Source organism: Drosophila arizonae, chromosome 5 (assembly GCF_054131065.1).
Source record: "Drosophila arizonae isolate 15081-1271.41 chromosome 5, UAZ_ARI_1.0, whole genome shotgun sequence".
Taxonomy (NCBI): domain Eukaryota; kingdom Metazoa; phylum Arthropoda; class Insecta; order Diptera; family Drosophilidae; genus Drosophila; species Drosophila arizonae.
The window spans coordinates 23,210,410-23,231,419 of NC_142925.1; the positions used below are offsets into that span (position 1 = coordinate 23,210,410).

A 21,010-nucleotide genomic window follows, 5' to 3' on the forward strand; every position below is an offset into this window, starting at 1 on the left:
GCTGAAACAAAAACCGAACTGCAACCCTTTGTTTTTTCACGGCTCTGGCTTTGGCTTTGCCTTTGGCTTTGACGTGTGTTAACTGAATTTTTTAACCGGCCGGCTTTGCAGGCCGCCAACCTGTGTCGAGGCTATCGGTGTGCAATCTGTTAACTGCATTCAGCCGTGACAATTGCCTGAGGTGAACCACTCTCCCTCTCCATCTCTGTATGTGTGTGTGTATGAGGGTGTGCAAGTGTATGTGTGTGCACATGAATATCAATACGAACTGCACTTTGCACAATTTACGTGCAGCTTCGTTGACGCTGTTTACGCTTCATAATTTGTTTGATATGCCCAGTACTTGCAATAGAGACAAGAGGGTATGACAGACTATACTACACTATACTATCTGTATGATTCTTATGATAACTCGGCATAGCTCGGCAGAGAGAAAAGGTATTCTGAGTGAAATTCTGTAGAGCTCAGATGTAAAATCCACTGATCAAGGTATAGACTTTTTCAGTTAATACACACAGAAGAATGCGATAAGGCAGTTTGATATCTATGGACTGTTTTAAAGTCGAATTATGATCTAATTTATTTTCCAGTTTACCTCTAACTTGTTTTTTAATTTCTCAAACATTCCTGATTTGCAGTGGAGCTTCTCGAAAATGAAATATTTTCATAAGAGGAAGCACAACACATGTATATATACATACATACATCATTCTTCTCAAATTTGTATACTAAACTTTCTCACACCAACTCGTAACTAACTACAGGGTATATGCCAGTCAATCATTCTCCACTGATCCAGTCTTACTCTATTCGTCATTTGCATTAGCTGACATAGTGTAACCCTTTCGCGTACCTTAGGGGTAGCATATGTGACAGGGGTACGACTTTTATTGCAGGGGATAATGAATTCGAGATATTTATTGCTTGCGGGATTACGTTGACAGCCATTGTGAGGCATTTGATACACTCACTGGCATCAAGCAACATAACAGATGTATTTTTATTCACAATAAATTCAAGCTTAGCACATCTTCTAAAAGACTTTATTAGGCATCTGCTGAAGCTGAACTGGCCGTTGTTCTGGGGATAGCTGACCCACCTCTGTTGTAGATTAGCGGACCACCGCGTTGGCCAGAATTATAACTGCCCTGAACCCTCGAGCTGCTTGTTCCTTGGGCGGCAGCTGAGGCCAACAGGCCAATTATAACTACAAATATTATTGCGAAACGCATATTCCTTGCTTCAACCCACAGAGCGAAACTGACTGCTGATCTACGGTTTCTACTGGTATTTATACACTACACTATAGAGAGACGGGAACTACTAAAAAGTACCCAGCAGCTGCAAACGTCATAGTCTATTATTGGTTTTGTTTGTCGCAATTAATTATTTCTATTTCAATTCTATTTTTAATGATAAAAAAAAAAAAACCTAAGTCCAGATTGTTTACGCTTACTTTCAAGAAAACACGTCATATGTTAAAAAGTACCGCTTAAGAACATAAATGAGAAATAATCAAAAAATAACTAAATGTATTTTATTGTATTTTTAAAATAAACATATTTACAGTAAATTAAAAAGTATTTCAGATATTACCAAAAAACTTGATAATTGAATGTGATGCTATGAATCCATTGCGAGCCCATAAATCAAACATAACAGATCTTGAGAACACGTAATAAATATAAATATACATGTGAAAATAATCTAATTCGTATTGTATTTTATGATTGATGTAAAGTCAAATAACATTTCCAATTGTATTACTTGAAGAGTTCACAAATAAATTCAATTTCAAATGTCATTATTTTGTGGTATTTACTGTAACGTTTTCAGCGAAAATCGAACTTCGACTAGTTAACAGTCTCTAAAGAACTAAATGAATATTAATTGGACTAAGGAAAAGTTTTCTATTGCATTATGCCAGCAGTGCTGTCCTTCATGTAACTTCTTTGGCGTACCACGGTGCGTATGAGCTATTCGAATTTCGTTTGTAATTGAACGCCGAGCGTTGCGCAAGTGCTCTGACTGGGTTGCTCAACTAACGGTACCGCAGAGAGCCATCTGCATATGGATAAATAAGCTCGCCCGAGAATTGTAACCGCACGCTCTTCGCATGGCCGCAGAGAGCAATGCGCACAGTGGGCTGAGACCGAATGTTGTGTAGTGAAAAAGAGGTAGAGTAGTAATATTAAATGGAAGTGAAATTGAATATAATAGAGTATATATATTTATTTAAAACGGGATTATATTATATCAAAAATATTATATTTTATTATTATTATTTTTCTTTAGATATGATTGAAATATTTAAGTTTATACTGTATCTATATTTATTTGGGTCAAAACTAAGACCTTAAGCTTATGTCTGTCTTGATTGATAGATATATGCTCAAATTATTTGCATCGTCTTGATTTATATTCAGCTAAATTTCTTTGCTTCCACTGTGCTGCACGTTTGCCCTCAATATGCCAACAAGTTACATTCGGCTAGCAAGTTGTGATGACGTCATTCCACTCATAAGCTGCCCACAAGCAGGCCATGCCCACACACACACACACATACATACACACTTTTACAGTTATTGTAAGGGGCCCAAAAGTATGCCGCCTGCAACTAGCAACAGTTGCTGCTGGAACTTTTATCCGCTTTTCCTGGCGCTCGGCTCACGTTACCAGGCCCGAGAGAGCAATAGCGAGCCGTATGCCGAGCAACCGGAGCCGAGAGTACCGTTATCCGGGCCGTATAAAAAGCCAAGTGTGCTGGCTGCAGGACACAGTCAAACGAAAGACTTGCCTGCGAACGTGTCTGGGAAGCATCTGAAGCAGAGGCCGCAAAGAGACTTATTGTCCGTTAGATTTTGAAACAGTTTGAGAGTGACTGCGCACAGTGGTGCAAAGTGCTAATCCAATTCGATTTGTGACCGCGTGAAGTTCGCGTTCTGTGTGGAAGTTCGAAATAAATTAAACAGCTTCGTCTACGTTTCGACCGAGCACAATGCAGGCCGTGCACACAAATGCACAGAGGAGCCAATGGCTAGTGCTGCTCTTCGCCATGCTGCTGAATGCGGTAAGTACAAGGGGTGGGTCGGGGGGCTGGGTGGTGTGCGGATTATAAATTTTTTTCAAATTTGGGCATTTTTCAACGCCTGCATCAAGCAGACGAGTTATCAAAGCCCACAGCTATTTACTTGCGGTTTCACTTTCGCCATTTCCCCGGAGTGTCCGGTCGGAGAGGGGGACGTGCGTGCGCCGAGCCGTGAACTTCTGCGAAAACGCTTTTCGTATTTGGAAGTCGTCTTATCTCACGCTTTATTTTCTGCGTGGCGCATTACAATTTTTATTTAAACGGATTTGTGTCCAAACAAAACAGATTTCAATTATGTCCGACTGTTTGACAGTTGGGCGGAAATGAAAAGTACTTCATTCCTGTTATTCCAATAGCCTATACGTGGAAAAGAGCATAGCATTTTTAAATTGAATTATCCTCGTTGTTATCCTATTGCCTTTTCTATCTCGTTTTTCTTGTATTATGCAGAATAAATGAAATATTTAATTAAATATTGATTTTAGAGTTAGAGCTCCAAAGCTTTTGAATGCAATAATGCCTACGTTGATATCAGCTACACTATTTTAGACCCTTTCATCTTAAGAGAATTCGAGTATTTGGATACTAAATCATTATCTGTCAGCCTAAAATAATAATTAATAAAGAACAAACTTACTTTACGAATATTGCAGTCAATCATTGACGGCCTAACTAACTTTAAATATTATTTAGTTATAGATTGTTTAATATATGTACTTCTAACTTTTCATGCAGAAATGCAGAGCTTTAAAACTGTCTATGAGACAGTTTTCCTCAATCTGTTAGGCGTAGATATATACTAAAAAATAATAATATATTATTATTCAAAATACATTACTTATACTTATTAAAGATTATTTGATTATTTTTCTGTATTTTGTATAGCCGTGTAAAAAATGTTTAGTATTTTATGAAAGCATATCTTCCAATAAATATATAATTTTAATATTTCTATAATATTGGGTTGCACAAGTTACAGAATAGAATTTTAGCTTATCTTAGTAATTAGTTTCGTTTGAATTACATATATGCACATATCCATATCCACAAAATAGTTGCCATTATCATTGACCTTTTCTCCATTAATTTGAATCTAATATAATCTCCGTTGGCTCTGACATATTTTGATAATTATTTCAAAATTAGGTTTGCTTATCCCTAAACATTTTACGCCCACATTTTATGTAATAAATTATGTGGAACATGTTCGTCGCTCCTGCCACCCACACAATCACTAAATGAGAGAGACATTTACTGTCCTAGCTGGCTCTTGGGTGCTGCTACAGTACGCACTGGCACAGAATGGACTTGTTCTGGCTAAATTGTCTGCAATATTTCAATTGCACTCTGCGAACGCCTTTGCTATGCTGTAATTTATGTTGTAACCACGCCTGCCCATGGGGCAGCTGCAACAGTTGCCGCTGCGGCTGCCACAATGGGATACAGAAGGCATTTCCTGCCGTGCTCCGCCCCACTCTGTGCACATCCTTTCCGTCCAACCGTTTGGAGACACGTGCGACCTGCCCAAAGTGCAATATTTTTTCTCATCTTCATTTTCAGTTTCCTTTTTTCTGCTCGGAGAGTGAGCGCTGAACATTGAACAATTTATGTGGAATGTGGAACATTTTCTATTGTTGCCTGTTGACATTTGTTGACATTTGTCAACGTTTTGCCTGTGGTCGTGACCTGTCACCCCTTCCTTTCCCTTTCGTTCAAGAGCCGTGTCGTGACAGCTGTCCGTCATAAATGCGTGACTGAGGACGAAACTGTTGTGGCAAATTATTTTCTAAATCATAAACCAAGAGCAACATCTCTGTCTCTCTCTCCCTCTCTCTTCTAATATATATTTACTGGAATTTTGTATTTAAAAATTTGGTCATTTTAACACGCATACGCCACGACGTAACTGCACTAATTAAGTGCTCAAAGAAATGGATTAGATTACGGAAAACTCTCCTGCAGCTTTGCTTGGCCACACACAAGAAGGAATGTTGCAAAAGTTGTTAGCAACAGGCTCAAGTGACAGTTTGTCCTTGGCAGGAGGCGGGAGGCGGGGCAGGCAAGAGGCGTGGCCAAAGCAGCTTAATTGCGGTGGGTGCTTGAGCGTAATTAAAATCGTTGCAGAGCTTAAAACAAAGTGGTTTATAATCTACACAAGATTGTTGTCGTCTTAGCTGGGAGTAAATCGCTTAAAAATGTGCAAGAGCATTGAGCAGCAGTGCTTGAGTCAGGACGAGAAGATCCTTAAATATCCAAGACTGACCGACGGATAGATGAGCAACGTATAGATTAACTGACTGAGAGTTGAGCTTCACGTGGCAGTAAGCTCTAGAAAATATTTTTCTAAACTAGGGACTCTAAATATAAAAATATTAATTATATTATTAAAATCTTTAGTGAAATATTTATTTATTTATTTATTTATTTATTTATTTATTTTTTTATTTTTTTATTTTTTTTTTTTTGACAATATATAAAATATTAGTCATAATATGGAGATAGGGGTGTAATAAGTTGTCTGGGTGAGGTTGAGTTATATACCACTTAAGCAGTTCACAAATTTTAGCATCCATTTATTTTAAATTTGCGTTGAAAATGCGTTGATTAGTTTTACTGCGTTGATTAGTTTCACTACTATAAGCAAGATCTGATGAGGATTTGCTACAATGTATGCAAATATGGTATCAGATGTTATATGAGTTACGAATCTATTTATCTATTATATTAATTATATTAATTTTGATTTAGTCCTTTTTCTCTATGATGAATTTATTTCATGTACATACGTAAGTTGATTTTTAATTTCCATAATTTAAAAAAATATTATACTATATTATATATATATTTAAGGTAGAAATTATTTGTTATAATTTTGTTATTTTTTTTATGAAATGAAAAGAGTATATTTGTTTGGTTTCAGTTGTTCTTTGTAGAGTAATTCATTATGAGTCTAAGGATGCGTGACGATTGAAAAGAAGTCTTCACTATCCACTACGGCATTCTTGATTCATTTTCCTCATTCTAATTCAAAAATAAATATTAATTTAATTTTCCATCATTCAGAATTGACCTTTGCCTCTTCAACACAATTTTACCTTCATCTTGAGCTGCTTTGACCTTGAAATCGACTTTTGTTTTATTTACTTTAACAATTCAAATGTAAATTGTACGTTGAGTGCCTCAATCGCATCGCTTTCAATCAATGTGACTTCTATTATCCTGTTGAATGTGTCAGTTGTAATCGCTGTTGCCGACAGCTGCAACGACGTCAAATGATTTGCAATATATGTATATATGTATGTAGCTATATATAAACGGATAGAGATATATGTTGTGCTGTGTAGACGTGCCCTGCAGCCGGACTGACAGTTATTAAAACTGCAGCTAAGACAACGGTGTAAGCACCCCCCTTCCTTATCCAAATGCCAATCCCAAGCGCATTCGCAATCAGAATCGCATACAGAACGTCAGCGTTTTATTGACATGGGCGTTATTTCGGATGCTTTCGCGTGGGCGTAAGGGCGTAAGAGCGTAGGGGCGTAGGGGCTCAGGGGCGTGCACGTGGCAGAGATATGCACCCCATAACGTGAGCACCGCGCTGAGCATGTGGGATTTGTGATTCAGCGCTGATTGGCATTCGTCCTTTGCATGCTCTGCATGCGGAATGCCAATCTAATTAGACAGCAGATCGATACATGTCTGTAGGTGTATGTGTGTGTGTGGGTGTGCTTCATAGAATATTGTACTCGAATCCCAGTCCCTTTTATCTCTCATAATGCACATTATTATTTGTTGCGCCTCATTAAACTCTCAAGTTACGCATACGCAACGTGGGCCAGAGCAAATTTATTCAGTGCAAATAATCAAGGCTCAGGGAATTGTAAATTATGAGCGCATACATAAATTCATTATCTTGCATAAGCAACAAGCAGGCACCCACACACATACAAACACACACAAATACACACATATAGTGACTTTTACTGCTCTTATCTGGGTGCACATAAATAATGAGCGCTGAGCCGCGTTCACCGAGTCACACGGAACTGCGGATTCACACCTGAAGCGGGTGGGACTTCCTTTCCATCTGTCCTTCTTTGAGTCAGCCCAAGTCCTTAGCCAGACATTCGCCAAACAATTGTGACTCAAACTTGGGTGCTTTTGTCTGCAAAGTTTTTGTCCAAGTTTTTGGGTCGCCTTTCATCGAGCAATCTTCGATAAATATTGACACTGATTAGGCAAAGATTGAGGATCTGCTTAAGTGCAATCAATATGATTGTTTCTGCTTAATTAACTGATGAAGAAGAGGTTGACTGAAGTTGGGGACTAATTTATCTCGAGTACCCTGCAGCTCTCTTCATCTATAATTTGTGTTAGCTAATCAAACACAAACTTTTAATATAAATAAAATAAGTTGCTTTATTTAAATATTACTTAAATGTTACTGAGCTGAAATAAGGCTATTGATAGGACTTATTCTTCAGATAATAACTATTTTAATTTAATTTATATAAACTGGTAAAAGCATAAATGGATTAAATTTTCATTTAATGCTGAAGCGAAAAGCATGAAAAAAATAAAATGAAAAGTTTTGCTACACCCTCAACTAAGGAATTCCAAATAGTTTTATAGTTTCTGATTCGACTGCCGTGATAATACTTTAATCCGGTTTAAGCTTGGTTTTACGCGAGATAGAATGCCAAACAATTTCAATGCATTTTGCCTGCGGGGCGGCAAAAATTGATCAAAAGCTTAGCCTCGTCTATGCGACACGAAATAGAGAAAAAAAAAAAAAATAATGCTGCGAATAGTTTTCTCACTATTTTCGCCTTCTCTTTTGTTCCCCTCTCTATAATCAGCTGCAGTTCGCAGGAGTTTTCGCATTTTTTCACAGTTTTCGTTTGAGCTATTTATGCTCAAAATTTATTTCAAACACGAGCTGATAAAGTCGAAACACAGAATCAGCAGTTGGCGAAAGTAAATGAAAATTGCATAAAATCATGTTCGCAAAAGGACTCCGCGTGGGCGACTCTGCAGCTGCAGAGCAGCAGCCAACTGACAGAAGTACCAGCTCCGCTTTGCCAGCGATGACATCAATAACGTGTCCACAGCTTTTCATGTTTTCATGTGTGCGTGGGTGTGAGGAGCTTGCATGCTTTACATTTTACATTTTACACTTTACATTTTACATTTTTAATAAAATGCCAGGAAATATTATTTTCGTACAGCACAGCCGTGCGAATTGCATAGAAAAGGCGGTGGCCGGGGGCAGCAGGCGTGGCTGAATACATCAAACAGTTGTCGCCCTTCACTGTTGCTGCAAACTCTCGAGCGCCGGAAGAATAGAAAAACCGAAACAATTGCCCAAGCTGGCTTAAATGCCAGCTAAATATAACTGAATGCAGACGTCAAAGCTTACTCTTAAATTTATTTTTATAAAATTTATGCTAGAATTACTTTGCGTTGCGAAGACCATTCACTGCAGCTTCAGGCAAAAAAAAAAAAAAAAAAACAGAATAAGAAAAAATCCAATCTTAATAAAGAACGAAACGTACAACAAAAAGCTCGAGAAAACATAGAAGTGATTTATTGTTGCCTTAGCAGCTCAATTTTTGCTGTTGCTATTGGCATTGCTATTGCTATTGGCATTGGCATTGGTATTGCTTGTGTGAAAGGTCACCGGGGCTATGTAAACGCAGTTTAATTGAAACCTCTGGAGCTCATCACCTGAGCGCCAATTTCCGAAGTCATGTGTGTGTTCGTTATTCCGCAGCCAGACGACTTGATGACTTTGTTAAGAAAACAAAATCAATTTCGGGCACTCGGTTTATTGATTGTAGTGCTTTGATTTAGATGAGAGAATAAATGTGAGCAGCCAGCGCAACAGCTGGAGACACTTGGTTAAAAATGGCCAGATGCCTAGATGATAAATACAATTCATGTTTCTTTATAAATTAAATTAGCTCGAAAACTCTCGGCAAGGCAGTAAAATTCAATTGAATCTCGTGTGCATTCGAAACTTTTTGATTATTTTATTATATTATCCTGCATCTGCTGTGAAGTGTGAATTGAAATATATTATTGTGAGTTTACTTTAGCTCATGTAAACATTTTTGACCGCCTTTTCTCTTAGTGTATTATTATCAATCAATCACTAATGCGGTGCGTAGGCCTTTCGCCATATGGAGAGTCTTACTGAGGGACATTAAGAAAATTGTTACTTTTTTCCACTTTGGCATTTCGAATAGTGTGTGTAATCGTCATCACGCCCACGCACACATACGTCCATCTACCTTTTGTGGTGTTAGCCAAATAGATTTGGTGCTTCCATTAAGGATTGTTGGGTTTCATGAAAAGCGCATGGGTGGACATGGGACATAGAGAGAGAGAAAGAGAGAGGGAGGGCGAGCAAGTGTGAGTGAGAGGTAATTTCAATTAAAGCTCTGGGCGTGAGTGTGTGGGCAACGGGCAGAGATAATGTCCCCGGGCATGTCTGAAATTGTTTAATGGACGCTTTTGCTTTTTATTGTCAAGCGGGCATAATGGGAAAATGTTATTGTGTGGATTCCACGAAGCACATCACTCGCATTACGCTGTACTCTCTGAGTAAAATGCAAAGTGGACTACCAGAAGACCCTTACAGCAGTCGATGCTTAATATTCTATTACCGAATGCCTAAATAATAAGCAAGAAATATAAACTTCAAAGCAAATAAGCTTCATCTAATTATTGTTATAATTAGTGGACATTTTCTTGCGACGCTTGTCCAAAAGAAAACATCCATTAGCTATATGTGGCATATCCCAAGAATAGTCCCGGGAAGGTCAAAGCACTTAAGCTTTAATGCCACGCACAATATTTGTTTTAAGTAAGTGGAAAGCCAAATGAAAATAGCAACAAAATGGTTCGTTGCATGGCGTCCAAAAAGGTTTACAAAGTAGCAAAGACAAAGACTTGATACACTTATATGTTTTCCACAAAAAAAAAAAAAAAAATAAAAAAAAATAAATATTAAAAAAATTAAAAATAATAATAATAAAAAAGGAAAAATAAATAAATAAAAAAAAAATAAATAAAAAATAATAATAGTAATAATAATAATCTAATCTTAGTTTCACATAAATTAAATTTATTTTTTTTTTTTCTATTTGATAATATGATAAGCTTCTCAGTCCTCACAAATTGAGTGAGGTTTGGCTCTAATTTTATGTATATATATCTGATTTTACAGTTTCTACACTTAATAAACCAAATAATAAAAAAAAAAAAAAATATGATAAATATGATATGATAAAATATGATATAATTTAGTTGAAATTTAATCAAAATTAAATTTATCTTAATTTAAATTAAATTTAAAAAAATTAAAATTAAAAATTTATCTTAATTTAAATTAAATTTAATTTTTTTAGTTTTATATTTGATAATATGAAAAAGTGTCGGCAAGAGTTTTCAAAATACAACTACATAATGATTCCAAAGATCTCGACATTATAGTTTTACATAATATCTTAAAAATTTGCGATACCCAAAGTAAGAGTATGACCACAACAGCAACAGTAACAGGCAAACAAAAAATAAAGCTTAAGGCAGGCACCGGCTTGGGCGATAATAAAATTTGCTTGCGGCAGGACATAAGCTGCTCAACAGGCGAGGACAGAGGCTGTTGCTAACAACAGACTGGCATAGTGGGCCAGGAGTTGTGGGCGGGCAGTTAAGCTGGGCGTGGCTAACGAGTCCTTGGCCACAAAGCTGACTCAACTGTTGGATTTTGCATACCGTTGAGCTGGAGTAATACAACATTACGGCCAATTAGCTAAGGATACAAATCGAATTGAGACGTATCGAAGTAGTCAAAGAGCTCACTTGTTATGGCCTGTCCTGTGCGATGGCAGCTCTTGTCAGACATTTATTGAACGGTAATTTCAATTGACATTTCTCATTTGTTTTTCTCGTGTTTTATTTTGCATTTTAATTGAATTTTTATAGCGCCAGGGGACGCGGTCGGCGTTTGTCACTTTCGAGTTGTCAATTGTAAAGGAGTTCAACTTTTAATTACGCCCCGGCAAATTAAATAATGAAATTTGCTGCACAATCAGCGAGAAGTAAACATAAAACTTTATTAGAGGTGGAAATTTTAATTATGCAGCACGCAGAAATTATCATTAAAACCTGCAAATATTTGTGATATAATTGATATAAATTAAATTAATTAAAAAAAAATTGACTATAAAGTTTCTTTTAAATTAAGGAATTTAATGCGTTTTTATTCAGTTCTTTTTAAATGTTTGTTTTATTTATTTATATAATTTTATTATTGTTGTAAATTTAAATTATTTTAAATTGTTAAATAAAAATCATGACTATTCGAAAATTTTAAATTAAAAAGAAAATTATTATAGCTATCTTTAATTCGATATTTAATGCTTTTATTTAAATTAATAGTTATTTAAACATTAAACTTTTTGAAGGACATTTTAATTTTAAGAGTGTTTGTTTATTCATTATAATTATACCTTTTTTATACACTTTAAGTACTATTTTTTAATATATATTTTTAATTATTAAGAAAATGTGTTAGAATTAAAATATTAGTATTAGTATTTTTTAAATAAAAATGTTTTAGGTACCTTTTATTTTATACTATTATTTCCTCTCGTATTTTCAAATCTTTTCACTCTATTTATAATTTAATTTAAAATATTTTAAGCCTAGGTCGACAAATGTTTGTTCTCTTACAGTTCGCAATTTTTTCAATGCCGCTAAGAATAATTTTTGCTTGAAAGCAACTTTTCAGACAGCAAATATTTTTATTTCCTTTATCTTTAGTCATAAATTTAAAATATTCCGAGCAGCAATGTCTTTACCTACCAAATTGTCCCTCTCGCCCGCTGTGTTTTTCCGTTTCTCTATAGTATATTCCTCTAGTTATGCACAAAAATTAGACAAAGTAGCGAGGCAAACAATTTAGTCAGCGCACATTTTTGGGGTCTGGTAAAGCTGCGCGCTTCATTTGCTGCGACAAGAACATTTTTACGATAGCCGAGGAGAAAAGTAAAATATGCGATACCTGCCACGCCTCGACGCCTCTACGCCTCTGCGCCCTTGTTTATTTTGGGCTTGAGACTCTAGCTGTGACGCGGCACTATTTCAAAAAAAAAACTGAAGTGTTTTCTGGAATTTGAGAGCTTGAATTTTGAAATTAAATTTTTGCTGCATGCTTTGGGCGCTCGTGAGTTGCTGCCATGAATTGGCAGGTTTATGTGAAAAGAGACAGAGAGAGAGAGTCAGAAAGGAAGTGCGTCAGAGGCAGACTGAACACATAGTTGTTGCTATTGTTGTCGTTGTTTGTTTGCTATCGCAATCTGCGCAACTCACATGAATAAATATACACAAAGGGCATCCCGCTCGGGAATATGCAACAACATTGTGTACATTTTTCGCATTGTAATACAACGATTTATGCTATTCGCATGCATATTTAAGATTAAACAGCCATCGCTTATGCCACTGCCAAACATTTTCATGCATATTTGTGAGTGCCACAATTTTCATTGAGTGCAAAGTCAATAAGAGAAAATGTTCTCGATTGCTTTTACATTATTTTTTGTTTTTGTTTTTTTGTTTTCTGCTGTTCGATTACACTGAGTGAATATTAATTTCGCTTAAATGAGCTTTCCCAAAACAATAAAAATTTATATTTATGGCGTGCGGAAAAGCTTTTGATAAATGCTTAGAAAATTGCTGATAAAATAATTCGCTCTCATAAATTATTATTGAAATTATTTTCAATGGGAGTCTGAAGTTGTTAAGCATTTCAATTTTAAGACCTATTTTGACTTGATTTATTTTGAAATTGAATTTATTTTTGCTTGCTGGCGGGTTACGAAATGTTATTTAATATTATCGATTCCTATGATTATTATATTATCAATATTTTAAAGACTTATCTAATCGATATTTGCTTTCAGCTTACTGCCCATTAGTTGTCTATCAGAAATTCTCATTAATTTCTCTGAGCTGCCAATTAGGCTTTATTATGCGCAAATCCTGAAAGCTTATCATATAAATAAAAGAGCTGCAGGATATCATTCAGTTGATGTAGCAAACACCTGCAAGGCGTTATTTCTAGTGCTAATATGGGATAAGATTTGACTGCTAAGCAGCCAGCACACACACAGGCACACACATACACACGTATTCACACACACTTGAGTGCACATAAGTAGTTGTCAATTTCTGTTTGAGATTTACGGCGTTTGCACTGCGGACGTTTGCGCCGCTGGCAAACACATACTACGGCACATCCTGCTGCCGCACAACAGGCACCGCCCCTGTTTACCCCTCTATCCAGCCGTTGGTTTATTAAAAGCCAAATATATTGTCTCGCAGCAGCAGGAAACAACACGCACACCGACCGGCACACACTCGAGCAGGAGGCGCTCTCCGTCTTTTTCCTCAGCTGCTTGGTGTTATCCTTTCGCTTGAAGCACCATTTGCTCGACAAACTGTGCTTGGTCTTGTGCCCACTGTCCTCTCCGCCTCCTGCTGTGAATGTGTGCGTGTGTGTGTTCAAAGCTAAATATTATGAGTTCAGCTTAGGTTTTGCAGCACGCTCCGCCTAGCACATGTGTTGAGTCTACTTTTTCGCCTTCGGTGTGAGTAAAAAATAAGATATGACAGACCTTGAGAGTGCTTACGTTATTTGCTGGCCGGTTGCTAAGTAGGATTAGCTCTGAACTGAAGATGAGAACAATATCTAGTATGCATTGGCATAAATAGAGTCTACCTGAACACTTAACGCAATTTATTTACATGGGACAAGGTAAAGCTAAGAAAAGTGTCTCAAACACAAACTTCTATTTAAGAGAATATTTTGTATGCGAAAGTTTTTAACAAAGTTTTTCCAAGACAATTTCTTCGTAAGAGTGGTATGGGAGTAGGAGCTTCATAAGCTTTATGAAATACTGTAACCCGTTTTCAATTATAAACTTATAGCACGGCTATGCAGCTGAGAATTCCGCTCTTGAAAGTAGTTAAAAGAAATGCCAGATGGCGGAACTTTGAGTGAAAGGATTTTCCCGTCCTACTTCCTTCAGCAATATGCTAAAAATAGCCATGAGCAACAGTTTGGCAGCTCTGTAAGTGGCTGGCATTAAATAAATATGCGGAATTGCGCGTTAATGTGTTGCGCTCGAGCTGGTGATGAATGGCGCACGAAAGTATGCCACAAATAAAGCGATAAATTTCCACAGCTGCCATCTTGAGGCGCAGGCTTTCGCAGAGCTGTCAGGGCAGTCCGTCAGGCAGGAAAAGCGCCAAACATCGACACATTTAAAAATTAATTTACTGTAAATAATTGCGTCCATTAAGCGAGCTCGGTGCGAGTCCGCAGCGCGACTTCTGCACCGACTCCTGCACCGTCAGCTAATTGAAATGTCTTTCGTCTTGAATGCAAGCAAATTTTTCACTTGGCGCAAAATTCTTTTCCATTTTGCAGGCCGTTCAGCCACGCGATTTCGCTGTGAATGCCGCGGAGGATATTGGCAACGTGTCGCCCTGTGAGATGGAGACCATAATAAATCAACTGTTGAATCCCAGCCCGGAGTATCAGCTACACGTAAGCTATCCAAAGGATTACCCTGCTCTCTCCCTATTCAGTCAAGCCATGGCAGCTGTGCGGGCTTTAAGCATTTGACACTAAATCTTCTTATCATCTCTTTATTTTCTGTCTGTTGTCTCTTCAATGTGTTTATTTTCTTCTTAACAATTCTTTACCTTCCTCTTACTCCTTTTTTAATAAATATCCTTCCCGACTCTGTTCATAATTTCCGTTTCTATATAATATATACTTCTTCTCTATTATCCCCATCTTATCTTTCAACTTGTCTCTAATCTCAACTCTATTATTTTGGATGTGTGTTTCATCGACTGCTTCATTGTCCGTTCACTTTTTTAATTTCTTTTGTCCTCCTCTCTTTTTATTCATTCTTACTTATCTCCGTCTTACACATTCCCTTGCTGTGATTCTCTCATTTTGCCTTTTCTGCCAGGCTTCCGCCTTGCGCAATCAGCTTAAGAATCTACTGCGTGAACGCGAGGAGCAGCAGCAACAGGGCGACTACGGCGACTACTTGGACGAGGACAAGCGTTCCGTGGCTGCTTTGGCCGCACAGGGACTGCTGAATGCACCCAAGCGCAGTCTGGCCACGTTGGCCAAGAACGGACAGCTGCCGACGGCCGAGCCCGGCGACGACTATGCCGATGCCGAGTCTGGGGAGCCAAGCGAGCAGAAGCGGTACATTGGCTCGCTTGCGCGTGCCGGCGGTCTGATGAGCTTTGGCAAGCGCAATGTGGGCACCCTGGCGCGTGACTTCCAGTTGCCCAACGGCAAACGCAACGTTGCCACCATGGCCCGGCTGCAGAGCGCGCCCAGCACCCATCGCGAGCAGCCCAAGCGGAATGTCGCCGCCGTGGCACGCTACAATTCGCAACAGCACCAGAATCAGCGCAACAGCGGCGAGAAGCGCAACCTGGGCGCCTTGAAGTCATCGCCAGTTCATGGCGTGCAGCAGAAGCGCGAGGACGAGGAGATGCTTCTGCCCGCCGTCGGCGCCGCCGCTCCGGACTATGCCGACCCCATGCAAAGCTATTGGTGGTATCCCAGCTATGCTGGCTATGCCGATCTTGATTGGAATGACTATCGACGCGCCGAGAAGCGCTTCCTTGGTAAGTAGTGGACTCATAAGATTGGTGCTTCTCTAGAATTTGCTGGTAAGCTTGCAGAAGATGGAACTGAGCTTGAGAAATGTCCGTTCAAAATTTAATATTATGTATGGACAATTATATCAGCGGGATCCGCTCCGAGTGATTATACATATTTCTCCCTTGTATATTTGAAATATATATGTATATACATATATTCGATTATTTTCTTTTTTTTTGTTTATATATTTTTATATGTTTATTTAATTGATTCATTATATTATTATTGTATATATACATTTTTCATTTTTATATTTAAAATAAATATACATATATAAAACATTGTTTTAAAATTATTTATTTATTTATTGATTTAGTAAATATTTAAATAATTAACTTAATCATTTTCATTATTTATTTATTTTTATTTATTTAATGAATTCATTCATTTGGGTATATTTTTAAATATTATTATTTGCTTTCTTGGTTTAATTATTTAAGTATTTAAACGTTGCCTTTATCCGTATCCGTTTGATATTCTCATACAGAATATCACCTTAGTCTGCTCTGTATAAAATTGTTCAAGTTCTTTCTGCAAGATTATCAAATCGACGCTGCGGCTTGCCGTAGATTGCTTTCCCCCATTCCCCAGTTCATTCACGAGCACAACTGCACCTAGTTAGTGGCTATGCAGTACCTTCTCGAGCACCGTTTGTAAATATATATATATGTATATACCAATATATGCTTATGCGATCGCTACCAAAGACACTTCCAAGGATCCCGAATTGTTTGGCATTGAGCATGGCAATGAAGCAACCGATGCCGATGCCAATGTCGCTGCCCTTGCTGAGGAGCTGGAGGAGGATCAACAGCAGCAGCAGCAGCAGCAGCAGGCAGCATTGCAGGCAATGCCACAGAAGCGTCACATTGGCGCCGTCTATCGTTCCGGTTTTCTGCCCAGCTACCGTTATTTGCGTAGCCCCACCGGCAACACCGGCGGCGGCTTCGGCGGTGCGGGCGGTCGCTTTAGTCGCTCGGGACGTGCCAGGCAACTTGTATGAGTAAATGAAGATGGTTCGATGTGTTTAGCTTTTTAATTTCCATTTCTGATCGTTTTCTCAATTTTATTTGTTGCTCGATCTTCTGTCTCTTATGCCTGCCTCTGTCTCCTTATCTACAGATAGTGCACTTATATATTGTAGTAGCGACGATCGTTATATCTAATTCCTTTAGTCTAGCTGATCTAGATCAGTAGCTTTGCTAGTAATTGCTTAACTATTTACTCAACTGCTAGTAAATGCCATGTTTAACTTAGTCTATGTTAGATAGATAAGTGTCTTAATGCTATGTTGACCAGCAAGACCTTTTATAGTCTTTACCCTTTTTTTAAAATCTATTCGTAGTTGGGTATCAATTTCTTTCATTGCGTCAGTGACCGTAAACATGAATAGTTTATAAAGATTATTTAGATTAGATTGTGTGATGTTATAATAATTGGAACTTTTTGAATCGATAGATGGACAGATGAACAGTTCTTTAGATATCAAAGGTTAGACAGTATTTCATATTCTAAAACTTTACTTAAGCTTAACACAATACAACCTGGATAATATATTATAAATCAACATGGATACCATATCAATCTAGTTGCGGTGTAATCGACAGCTAGCAGCAGCTTCCAACGGCAAATCAATAGAGGAGGTTTTTAGAAAAACATTTATTTTCTAATTGTATAGTTTTATTAGTGATGGCACGATCAATCATATGATACACAATAATCGATTATTTTTTTACGATTGCTGTTGTGAATAATTAAAACCACATTCGATTATACAAAAAAAAAAAAAAAAAAAAGACCGCGTCGATTTGCCTCGTCTCCAAATAAAAATAGATATACATATATCCGTTATATATTTTTGATATTTTTTGTCAATAACAACAGACACTAGAAATTTCATTTTCTCTAGCCTCAATAGCGGATAAACGGTTTACCATTATACGGACAAAGATATGGGCGGACGGATGGATTGATCGAATATATATAGTTAATTTCACGTAACCTAAAATAGTCTCACATGGCCTAGTAAAACTATCCATTCGAGAGGAATGTAACCTTATTTGATTGAAAGTTACCCAAACTTATACTAACGTGACTTGGCACGCTCTTCTTTATGAGTATAACAACAAGCCTTACGTAATCCAAAAGGAGTTGGAGTCCGGGTGACAAAAGTTCTGATAGCAGTGCTCCCAACACTTTTACTTACGAATGATTTCCTTAATATTTGAGCAACTCAGCACCGGCTATTCAAATCCTTGCAGATGGCAATTTTTTCTTCTATTGTGTATTTAAATTGCATTGTAAAAATTCAATTCATGTTCATGTTTCCGTTAACACATTCGAAACACAATTTCTGTTGATTTTCAAACCGTTTGTCCAATTGACTGCCAACCGGAAATTCAATTTTCCGTATGTTTGGCAAATCTGCTCGCATATTTTTGCCCAGCTCTGCACTCCGGCCATACCCTATAACATTGCGTGTTACGGATAATCGTCTAATTTCCGGCATTTTGTTTGCCTGCCACCAAGGCCATGTGCCGTGTGACTGCCTCCCCCTTCTCCTTCTTTTTCTTTCCATGGCATTCGCTTTAACTGCAGTTTATTTGCTCTTCAGAACTTTTCCGCTTGCTTTATTTCAATTGCCACGCATTTGGCATTTAAATTCAAAAAGTTTTTTTTATAGAGTTTTTGCTTGTGTTTGACTACGTTAGAAATTTTGAAGGAAGTCGTCAAACTGTTCCCGAGAACAGTTTGTATCACTTAATTGTAGCATACTTTCGAGCGAAAAGGAAAATGTGAAAGAAAACATGTTGCCTACTTCTGAGCTGTTGAGAAAATTTATGTACGGAAAATTAATTAATTAAAATTTATATATATTTTTCTGAAAATTCTGTGTAATTTGCTACATTTAAACAAATTTATTTATATATGTATGTTTTCATTTATTTTTGAAGAAATGTTAAGTGTTTGTTTTCTTGATGGCATTTAAGTGCTTAAAGCTTGTTTTTTTCAGCGCATTGGCATGTTTCTAAAGAGTCGACCCATTGGCATGTTCTGACTTGGTCTATGTATAAGCTGTCTTGATTTATTTGCTTTAGTTTAATTTAGTGCTCTTGCAGTAATCTAGGTGTAGGCTGGTTGCAGTACATCGTATTGTTGCATGTGTTCCGGTACAACACGGCGATCGAGATATTATAATGCATACATTGTTATTGTACAGCTGTTGAATTATTCACCAAGTTTGAAAGCAAGAAAACTAATGTATGGGTGCGTGTGTGTTTTGGTTTCCTTTCTTTTTCTTTTTCCTTTGATTTTTTTGTTACTACAGGTCGAGTACTACCCCCAACACGAGCGACTGCGTCAACCAATCGCAGCCGTTTGTAAACGTTGTTTCCTACCAAATCGACCGATGATGAACTGGAGCGGTGCTGGCATACGCGGTAGTCTGTCCAAATTCTATGTGGATCCCATCATCGAAACGGCCAGATCATCGGCAGCAAACGCAGCACGCATACGCAGCATTTCCACCAATTCGCTGCCGAGTGGCCCAAGCAAGAGCCGAATCTACCCCTTCCATTCGTGGGGCACACCGCCGCGTATTACAGCATTGCAACGGGGCGTCTATCGACGCAACGGTGAGTCCATGGACAATTACGAATACTAAACTCTATATAGATATCGCGACAATATAATCCCAAAATAACAATAACAATAACAATATCGTATGCAGAATTTTACATATATATATATAGATATTTATATATATATAAATGTGTTTGCAGTATTTTCGATGTAGTAGTTCTTTAACACCGTCACACACACACCTGCAGCACACGCAGCTACGCAGCGCAAATGTATCTGTATCTTAAAGTTTGCCGTAGTTCGGTGCCACTCGAATACGTATCTGTATCAATATATATATATAAATCAAATAATTTATTTATCTATGTATAAATGAGATAACTGATGCCAGTGCAAAGCATGGAAACGTTTAATATCACAACTAAATCATATCGTCTTGAAACTATCGATTATCTCTGAACAAAAAACAAAAAAAAAAAAACAAAAAAAACAACAAACAAAACGAAAAACAATAACAAATTTAGTGCCAATGCCGTACCTTAGCAGAAAGTGTTGAATTTTAATGAAACCCCCGAAACAAAAAGGCTCAGCTTCTCCTATTTTTCGCTAGTTCCCAAACCCTAAACTCCCTACATATTGTATTACTTCTTATATGTGTATTCATATATAAATATATGACAATAATTATTGATAATAAAGTAAAGGAAATTCCTACCCAGTTAGTGCAATGTTCTAGCCTAAGTTGTGGCACGATATATGTATATATATATATATATACATATATATACACATACCTATATGAATCAAGATATTATTAGTACTCGTATACACCGATGGAATGTTTACTGCGTCAAAGACAATAATTAAGAATACAGCAAATCCGACAATAAATGAAAGGACAATAAAAATGCGAACAAATTATATATTGAAGTACATTAAATATTGTATTCAATCCTTTTAAAATATTTATTTGAATACTACCCCAAGAGAAATCGATTATAAAGAAAGAGAAACCCCAAATAAATATAAACATATTCAATGTGCGTAATTATAAGTCTGATGTTGTCAATAATTAACTTACATATTCATTTCCAACTTAAAGTATTCGAAATGCAAACAACAACAAAATATATTTAAATATATGAAAATATATACATATACGATGATTATACATGTATACAGATTTACTTCGATTATCTATGTATGTACTTATCTCGACGAATTGCTCAAGGCGAATAGAAGCGCTGTAAAGATAACAATACTTAACAATATGTTATATCTCTATACAGAACAATTTAATTAAATATACGAAACACTTACTCCAAACGAAAAACTACACAAATCAAAAATACTTTCCAAAATATATATACATAAATACTTATTAACGGTTTGCTCCTAACCCAATGAAAAGAGAATTGTTTTATTTCATTAGCTGGGGAAAATAATGGGATACATTTGAAAGCTATTTAGAGATGAGCTTATAAATATATACTTAATAATATATTATCTTTTTTATATGTATAAATATAGTATAATAATGAAATATAGTACATTTCATTTCAATATATATATAT

The 21,010-nt window shown here is 36.9% G+C and overlaps 1 protein-coding gene across 4 annotated transcripts; it reads left to right on the forward strand.

Annotated features, from left to right (window-relative positions):
* Positions 1 to 2,787: 2,787 nt before the first annotated feature.
* On the forward strand, positions 2,788 to 20,817 carry Nplp1 (Neuropeptide-like precursor 1). 4 transcript variants are annotated; one of them, XM_018012913.2, is made up of 5 exons: positions 2,788 to 3,070; positions 14,589 to 14,708; positions 15,142 to 15,817; positions 16,562 to 16,851; positions 19,183 to 20,817. In XM_018012913.2, the coding sequence occupies exons 1-5, from the start codon at positions 2,999 to 3,001 to the stop codon at positions 19,516 to 19,518; spliced, it is 1,494 nt and encodes a 497-aa protein (XP_017868402.1). In that variant the 5' UTR covers positions 2,788 to 2,998; the 3' UTR covers positions 19,519 to 20,817. The 4 variants fall into 4 exon arrangements, with proteins under 4 accessions (XP_017868402.1, XP_017868403.1, XP_017868404.1 ...); XM_018012914.2 differs by having other exon boundaries at positions 16,562 to 16,857; positions 19,183 to 19,323; XM_018012915.2 differs by having other exon boundaries at positions 16,562 to 16,870; positions 19,183 to 19,321.
* The last annotated feature ends 193 nt before the right edge of the window (positions 20,818 to 21,010 follow it).